The sequence below is a fragment of the Glycine max genome, chromosome 20, assembly GCF_000004515.6.
Source record: "Glycine max cultivar Williams 82 chromosome 20, Glycine_max_v4.0, whole genome shotgun sequence".
Taxonomy (NCBI): Eukaryota; Viridiplantae; Streptophyta; class Magnoliopsida; order Fabales; family Fabaceae; genus Glycine; species Glycine max.
This window is the reverse complement of record NC_038256.2, coordinates 36,716,356-36,725,771: the sequence shown is the minus strand read 5'-3', so window position 1 is coordinate 36,725,771 and position 9,416 is coordinate 36,716,356. Positions and strand designations below refer to the sequence as shown.

At 35.7% G+C, this 9,416-nt stretch overlaps 2 protein-coding genes across 2 annotated transcripts; both read left to right on the top strand.

Moving 5' to 3' along the window:
* The first annotated feature begins 1,207 nt into the window (after window positions 1–1,207).
* Window positions 1,208–2,709, top strand: LOC100795150 (probable ribose-5-phosphate isomerase 2). Its single transcript, XM_003555894.5, has one exon. It carries the CDS (start codon window positions 1,534–1,536, stop codon window positions 2,329–2,331), a length of 798 nt encoding a protein of 265 aa, XP_003555942.1. The 5' UTR covers window positions 1,208–1,533; the 3' UTR covers window positions 2,332–2,709.
* A 633-nt stretch (window positions 2,710–3,342) lies between these two features.
* On the top strand, window positions 3,343–6,980 carry LOC102662234 (exonuclease V, chloroplastic). The gene is given in 4 exon segments (XM_041013267.1): window positions 3,343–4,614; window positions 5,717–6,476; window positions 6,478–6,756; window positions 6,758–6,980. Coding segments are annotated over 3 exon segments (984 nt in total). The 5' UTR covers window positions 3,343–4,614; window positions 5,717–5,838; the 3' UTR covers window positions 6,825–6,980.
* The last annotated feature ends 2,436 nt before the right edge of the window (window positions 6,981–9,416 follow it).

Below are 9,416 nucleotides of genomic sequence, written 5' to 3'. Positions count from 1 at the left end.
AATTAATATAACTTTTGTGCTAAAAATAATAAGAATAATAATAATAAATATAGATGTTTTGTTATTATTTTTACAAGTTTTTATTTTTTAACTGAAAATAAAATACAATACACCTGCAATGATAGATTAAATGTACATATTGGCGAGTATTACGGTGAAGATAAGGATTAACATGATAATAATCTGTTGATTGATGAGTAGTGGTCAAGGAATATTAATTATACGTTTTATTTATTTGTTATCTCTAATCATGAAAATATATTTTTTTTCGTTTTTGACTGAAAAATAATAATTTATTTATGAAATAGTCCTTTTTAAGTATATAATGTATGTATCGTTTCCCTTAGCTTCCGTTGAAGTGTTGTTTCTTCTCATCCACTCCTCCTCCTCCCTTTCTTATTTGTGGCTGGTGGAGGCAGCAAAAGTAACAGTGATGCTCCGCCATGGTTGGTGGCGGCGGAGCAGGGACTCGATGCTTGTAGGCACCTCACAAATTTTTGAAAAGTATATTTTTAGCAACCGTCAATGGATGCTATTGAATGGATCACCGCACCGGTGCTCCAATGATTCCGTGGCCCATGTTAAAATCGTGCCAATAGTTTTATAATACTAGTATGCCAAATAACAATTAATCAAGTGTATTGTTCTACACCATGATTGTTAAAAGCCAACTTCATATGAATGAGACACTTTTTTTTTTTATTTCATAAAAACTTGAAATGAAAATTATTAATTAAAATGAAATGAAATAATTTAACATTAGTTAATTTATGTGCTCCATAGTTACTTATACGAATTATTTACCTTAAAAAAACATTGTTTAACATTCTTTATCATTGAAACAAATGACATGCCACTGTTACTTAACCAATTTTAAACAATAAAACAATATTTCTCATACCCAAAAAATTTATATATAAGAACAATAAATGAGTTTTGGTATAAAAAAGAATAAATGACTCTAACCCATAAAAAAGGTGTATATATATAAAATAGAGAGAGAAAAAGAGATAAAAAAAAGTAATACTAACCATGAGAATGTAGTTTAATCGACTGTTATTATAAATCTCTATACTTATTTTTTATTTTTTAAAATAGTAATAGTATATAAAAAAATAAGCTTTAATAAAATTGATCCCTCCTTCTTCGAAGAATCACATTCACATGTGACAAGTTAACTTGTATAAATACATTATAATGTTTTTAGGTTTGTGTGGAGAAAAAAAGTCGGAACCTGCATGCCTTTGGTGGCTGCGTTTCTTCCTTGGCGTTGTGTTGGTGGAATCTCTCTCTCTCTCTCTGACTCTGTGTCTCTTTCCCAGGCCAGGACCGCGCGAAACACGTAAATTCCCCTTCAAACACACAAACAAAACGCAGTGTTTGAAGCATCTCTATATATACCCCCCCTTCTCAGCCAAACAATCCCCATTCCCTCTTCTCTAACCCTATCTTCTCTCTTGTCTTGATTCCATTCAATTTAAACCTCAGGGCGTGGCAAGTTTCAACCTTTTTCGAGCACCCATTAACATTAACATGGCCATTCCCTACCCCCATTTCATCGCCACCGAGAAAGCCGCCATGGACGCCGGCCTCCTCCACCCCTCCTCCCCCTCCTCCGTCATCCTCACCCAAGACGACCTCAAGAAAATCGCCGCCTACAAGGCCGTCGAGTACGTCGAGTCCGGCATGGTCCTCGGCCTCGGCACCGGCTCCACTGCCAAGCACGCCGTCGACCGCATCGGCGAGCTCCTCCGCCAAGGAAAACTCAAAGACATCGTCGGAATCCCCACCTCCACCAAAACCCACGACCAGGCCCTCTCCCTCGGCATCCCCCTCTCCGATCTCGACTCCCACCCCACCGTCGATCTCGCCATCGACGGCGCCGACGAGGTCGATCCCTTCCTCAACCTCGTCAAGGGCCGCGGCGGCTCCCTCCTTCGAGAAAAGATGGTCGAGGGCGCCTGCAAGAAGTTCATCGTCATCGTCGACGAGTCCAAGCTCGTTAACTATTTGGGGGGCAGCGGCTTGGCCATGCCCGTTGAGGTTATTCAGTTCTGTTGGAGGTTCACCGCGGCGAGGTTGCAGAAGCTTTTTCAGGAGGCTGGGTGCGTTGCCAAGCTTAGGACTTTCGCGGAGAAGGATGAACCTTATGTCACGGATAATGGGAACTTTATTGTGGATTTGTATTTCGAGAGGAGTATTGGGGATTTGAAGGCTGCCAGTGATGCAATTTTGCAGCTTGCTGGAGTTGTGGAGCATGGCATGTTTCTTGATATGGCTACCACTGTTATTGTTGCAGGGGAGCTAGGGCTGACGGTGAAGAACAAGTAGTTGTTCTTGGTGGTTAGGAGAATGAAGGTAGGTTAATTGGTCAAGGTTGACATGGGGCTTCTAAGTTCTAACCCATTTGTATGGTTTAGTAGCAAAGGTTTTAATTCAGGGGGGAAAAAGGGGTGGGGGGGATTTTGATGAAATCCTTTTGTTATTCAATACAAATGTTGGAGAAAGTTTCTAAATTCTCCGGTAGTTTTGTTTTGTTTTAGGGACGGGGGGATTTAGTTTGAGCAAGCAGAAAGTAAAATGGAGAAATGAGTATTGATCTAATGCAATGGCTGTTGTGTGGTACTGAATCGGTTGTCCGCACAATATGTTGTTGAATTGACTGTGTTTTAACATATTGAATTTATCTATCTAATTCAATTTTTCGTAGCCTTCCCCTATGATTTGCTGCTATTGAATTGTCCGATTTGATTTGTTTTATAGCGTGTTTGGATTGGTGTTATGTAGCTTCATATGTGTGTCGGCCTGAAGCAAATATTGGTTCCTTCTGCATCAATCAATCTTTTATAGACATTTGATGCATTTTGGCAAAACATGTCCCTGTGAACACTGTACCAAGCGCAGGGTTAGTGTATTTGTTTTGTAGCATGTTTCAGTTGATGTCTAGCAAGTTTGGTTTCACGTTTCGGATGTAATTTTCACAAGCTAATAGCTTCCACATCTCAAACGACAAACCTGATTCCTCCATTCTCAATGAATTTCCAATCATGCTAGTCATGTAGCTTCATAAGTGTGTCATCTTGAAGAAAATGTTAATTGTTTTTGCATGTATTTTGGCAAAATGTTAGGTAGAATTCATTTTGATTGGAACGCATGTCACAGTGAGAGGAAATTGGTTAAGGGTGATACATGATAGCCAAGTGGGCACTTCGGCTGTTTTCGGAAAGCTGTTATACTCCTGTTTCCGATGTCAGAAACGTAGGAGGGGAGGGCTTGATTGGTGTTACGTTGAAATCGAGAGAAATACAAGCACACACTTAGTTGTTGTATAGTTGCACAACTATTTTCTCTTTTGTTGTTAATGTGTTCTCAAATTCTCAATTTAGAAATTGTTTTTAGCCAGTTGCATAGACTTAAATAACCTGATTAATACTAAAAGTCTGTATCTTACCTGACTGGAGGTACTCTTGTTAACAAGGATTCATGTTTTATTTGTCTTTTTCATAGCTTGTCACTTGTGTAGTGGTCAGTTGCTGGGTTAATGCGCTAAAGAGATATGTAGTTATCCATTCATTGACTTTCAAATGGATTGGTTGTTCTTTCTTATATTTTATGTTCTCTACTTATGGCATTGATTTTGCCCCCCATGAAAAAAGAGTTGAACTGTATACATAGCTTCACATATTGATCCGACTAACTGTGTTAATAACTAGCAATAGTTCTATTTACAGGACCTAATTCTCCAATGATTGATTATACTTGTTATTTTATCAGAGAAACATCATTAGGATGGAAGCTAGTTGTTATTTTGCATACGATGATATTTTCCATACTAGAAACAATGCTTACATATTCGTTTTCCTCCATTTGCCATAGGTAGATGAATTAAAAATTCCATCATGAATATCTTGAATCTGGAATACATATTATTTGAAAAGGCTAATGTGCCAACCATAAAGTAATGCAATGATGTCTGATGAAAATGGAATTTAGTTAGTGCTTTGGCTTTTAGTATCGGGTTGCTCCCATAATGAGATAAATCAGACATTCTTTGTAAGTATTGAAAGGATCCAAGGCAAACTTGAACTGGTTTGAGAGCTGGTCTTTTTTCTTTTAGTCCACTTTTCTGCTGGAAGATTCTAAGGAACTACGTGGCCTCTGTTCTGTGATTTCTTAAATTTATACAGTTCCTGTGACATAATATACTTTTTGTGTAAATGTATAATATTATACTGCATCTTATTAATTCATGGTTATCCAATTACTGAACTATGTGGATTTTGTTTTGAGCTAGTGCTGTTAGACAAACTACTGGCAGTTGCCAAAATTACTGTTGTGGTTTATTTGGAGACAGATTGAAAACTGAAAAGTTGCCCCTAAGAGTTAAATTATTGTATCCTCCAAGTCTGATAAACAACACAAGGAGAATGAAATTTATTTCTCATTCAATGGATTCAAGATTCTCTGGCTGACTAGGCTTCCTGTGATGCACCACCACCAACAAAAAAAGTTTGAGCAAGGATGTTAATTGCCTTGGCAATTATCTTTGGGTCAGTATTTTGGAAAATGGGAAATTCTCAGACTTCCATACAAGACAGAATGGGATTACTTCAGGTTTGTGTTTTCTCAATTCCTGTAAGCTTGTTTCTCATATTGGCTTGCTGCTAACGTACATTGCAGAACAACTATGAAATGTTTCTATTTCTGTGCTACATATTCAATTTTATTCTACTATGTGGTAGGAGCCCATAAACAGATTATATGATGTTTTGGGGGAGGTAACTTAGAAAACAGAGAAGGGAGAAAGACTAAAATGCAGCTGTTATTGGTGATTGAATTACTAACAAAAGCATAGGAGGAATTCTCCTTCTGAAGGTTTCCCCTTCAGTAAGGGTTGCTCTGTTCACAACTGTGCTAATGCTCTGTTCTCCAAAACTAATACTAAAACTGAATGATCTCTCTACACGTACAGTTCCCTATTTATTTATCTAATAATCCCCTCTAACTTCTCTAACTGCCAATACTAACTTTTCTTTGGTCTTCCCTTTATTCTTCCAAACAACCCTTCTATCCTAACTAACGCTATGGTTGAAGATAATCATGTATCCATTTAGATTCATGTATATTGTATGAGGTAATATCTACAAGTTTTTGTCTTCAGATAACTTGCTTTGATAATAAGACCTTTGACTATTAATCATTTGATTTTTGGTTTAGACACCTCTGTGCAAGTATGTATCTGTGTTTTGAGCATACTCAACACATGAATAAACCGCATATATTTGATCAAAACTGTGCACTAGAATGCTTTTCTAAAAGTCTCCATCCAGGGATTGCTTTTCTAATTTTTATGCCTTTTCTTTTATTTGTCTACTTTCCTTGAAACTCGGTACTAAGATTCCATACTTTTTTTATGCTTTTGTTTTCAATGATTTTACCTATCTTGCTGGTTAAGAATTCCAATTCTTACTAGCTCCCTTTCAATAAGGTTTCAATACTTACTATAATTACGGGAGTTCCCAAGTCTCACATTACTAGAACTAACTCTTAAAACGTGAACTAAAGCACAAGTAGTACTTCACTCCAACCACAATTCACAGACTTGCTGGGTTAGTGACGGTAATGGCCAGAACATCCTCCAACATCCCAACTGAGATCAGAAGTGATGAAGGGATTGTTTCCACTGAACTGACTGAAGCTGCTTTAGCTTTTGCAGCTAGTTCTCCTGTTACTGCTGCTGCTATCCCTGCAATACAATCACACACTCCAGCCTCTCAGTTGCAGGGAAATGCCATATCCGTTTAGTTAGATTCAGCTCAAACCAAGAGAAGGTTATTCATGTATGCTGAACCAGACATAGAAGATTATGGCAAATTGCTACACCAGTTTAGGAGCAGGAGGGGCTTCTCTGTCACTGATGTTTCCAAGACAGAATGGTGCGACAAGCAAATGGAGTTTTCTCTTTCCTTCAAAGAATTCAAGAACGATGAAACTAAGCCTGGTGAAGAATGGTGCAGCCAAAGGAAAATTGATTCGGATATTTCTTTTAGAGGAGGAAGGAGGAAAAATGAAGCTATCAAAGCTGGTATAGATCGACACGTTCAACTTCAACGAGAGGTTCTATCGCCAGTGAAAGTGAAGTCCCTTGAAGAAGTCATGGCAGCGAAGCTTGTTAATTTCATAAATGGCATGAATCAATTGCACACTGAAGGATTAACACGTGAGCTTCCAATTGTGAGCTTTGATTTTGCACAAGGCATATGGATGGTGGGAAAGATTGATGAGGTTCGGATGCCTAAGGCAGAAAATTATCATAATCCGATACTGGTTGAAATAAAGACTTGTTTCCAAGATGCAGTTCCTTCAGAACCACAGAAAAGAGATGGAAGGATTCAATTAATGTGTTACAAGTACTTGTGGGACAGTTTGGTTGCTCATGCTAATCATGATTTCCCATCTAAACAGTTTTTTGATTATTGAGTTAAATCCTCAACATGCTCTTTGTGAAGATCTACGAGCAGCATTTGCTGATGACTTTGGAATCTCAGCAGTGACCCTTGATGATGTGGTGATTTGTTACCAAAATACATGTAAGATACTATCACCTTCTCATGATCAGCTAGTGTTGATATATAAATCTCAGAGAGATCATTCAATGCTGGTTGAAGAAAAAGTTGCATATGATGATGTTTGGATAAAAAGTCAAATCCAGAGTTGTCTTGAGTTTTGGCTTGGACAGAGGTACTGTGATTTTGTTTGAGTGTCCTGCATATAGTGGTTCTGAGAGCACTGAATACCTTTCATTCGATTCCCCGAGTGAGTAGAAAGAAGTGATGTATGGGGATTGGTCAAAAGTAGTAATGTGAATTAGACTAGATGTTGCAAGTATTATTAGCGTACAATCAATGGCGGATCCACCCTTATTTGAGGATGCAACCCCTCACCTTCTAAAAGTTACCTATAAATATCTTGAATGTGAATATTTTATCCCCCTAATTTTATATATTTGAATCCCTGCCTCTTTAATTTCACGATAATAATTATAAATTATTTTTTTAAATAAATTGTTCACCTTGACTCAGGTCCTAGATTTGTCACTGCATACAATAATATAATTTAGAGAGTAATGCAAACTTTAAATTTTTTTTTACAATTACTTTGGTGTTTTGCTTTTATTATTAGTCTTCAGATTAGATAGCATAATTAATTATTTTAAGTTTTGGTAGTTAATTTTGGAAGAATTGAGTTGGAAAAGGTTAATGTGTTTGGAAATGATATGTTAAATGTTTAGGAAAATGCATTTTGTTTGGATAACAATGCAGAATATCTTTGAAAGTGTAAACAGAACAGATATATTATGTGGCAGCTGTATGATAACTTTTTAAGAAAAAAAATTTATAAGCTAGGAGACCGTCAAGACTATCCATTTCTGTGAAGATAAGGTGCGGCTAGCAAATTCCTTGAATCCTGAAGGTGAATCAATTAAGTTGACTCTAGCGAGCTGTTAGTAATTTTTTTCTTTTCATTTTTACTAAAAGGATGCTTTTACGTGGACCGTTGTTTGTGCTTAGTGTTTGTGAGGTACATGAATTACTAGATAGCTTAGCAATGAAGTTTTCGACCCATATTGCATAGCTGTAGGGTGGGTTGGATTTTGAAAAATCAATCCGTATCCAATTCAAATGGATATGGATGGATAAAATTGGATTGGACTTTTATGAAACCGGTTTAAAGTTGGGTTTAATTTAAAACCGGTTTATATATCAAAACCACTTTATGCATAACCATACAATATGCTCTGGGTTATTCTGGCTCTTAACCGTTGGTTTTTCTGTTTTTTTTCCTACTAGTGACTCTGTAGCAACTAGTGCAGGGTTTTTTTTTTATCTCAAACTGTGTTCACTATTTGCTTTACATGATCATAGTTTTTTTACACAAGAACCGTGTCTGAAACCAATAAAAATTGCTCAGTTTACCATGTGAATTATGACTCCATACCACTAAACCAATCCTCCAAAATTTAACTGTCTAATTTGATGTTATGTTTAGAAACAAAAATTTAGAAAGTTTTTAAATTTTAACACTTTTGAAAACTACTTCTCGAAAGTGTTATAACACTTAAAACTATTTTTTGGAAGTATTATAATGTTTTTTGAAAACTATTTTCCAAAAGTGTTATAAAACTTTTTAGAAAATATTTTTCAAAAGTGTTAAATATTTCCCATAATATATAGTTTTTGACCTGGAGTGATTTTGAGGGAAAAAAATCCAAAATTACATACGAGAGATGCATCTAGTAAATAGGAGGTGCATTTAGCAATAACCCTTACCAAAATCAAGGCCAACCCAACTTTGTTTTATTATTTTTTATTGACTTGGGTCTTAAAATAGATCAATCCCACCTGACCCAATTACACTCCTACACTAAATTGATATGCACCATACTTAAATTTGCATACATTACATACTTATTTTTAATTTAAGTGAAAAAATAGTATAGATTTTTAAAAAAATTGAAAAATGAATTTCAAAATATAATTTGCTAAAATTTAAACAAAAAATTTAACACTAAAAAAATGAAATTCTAAAATAGAAGGTAAAAATAATTAAAATGAAAATTTAAAAATAAATATTGAATGTAATTAATAATTTTATTTTAAAAAAATATTAAACAATGATAAATAAGATCTTTTCCTACATTATTACATTAAAGATAGAAATAAGATTTTCAATCAATAAGTTTTTTTCATTCTTTTCCAATGAATCCTTTATTTTTAAACAAATCCTAGAAAAGCTGGTCAGAGCATAAAAGTTATTGAACATTGTGCACCATGTATTTTATTAACTTTAGATAAAAATTAATTATAAAACAGTGTGTGTGCTAAAAAGATTGTTAGTGGGAACTTAAAGGCTAAAAAAGCTACCATTTATCGAGCAATGTCCGACTGAAAGAGAAGATGATGGAAATTGGATATCGTTATCTCTTCTTCAAGTCTTAAACCCAATGAACAAAGGCTTGAAATGAAATAAAATACTGTTGTAGGGTTATGGGCCCATCGAATCCCATGTGAAAAAGCATAACGGCCCCACATGCCCTTTGTCAGTGGTCACGTGCCTTGGCTCACTCACACGCAAAGCCGAAAGCCACGCCAATTTTCTACCATTGCCATATTTCTCAGGGACCCACCTTCAACTAATCTGATTCTTTTCTCACCAAATCTTAAGCTACTAGCTTAACAGAATGATGCTATATATGGTGAACCTAATCATAGTAGATAATGTTTTCTTATTAAATTTTTAATTGTTATCCTACATTGATTATGTTTGGGCTTAATAAGTATACTAATCCTAAAGAAGCATATCAGCATGCTACTGTAAACCTAATAATCATATTAGGTAATGTTTTATTATGCTTT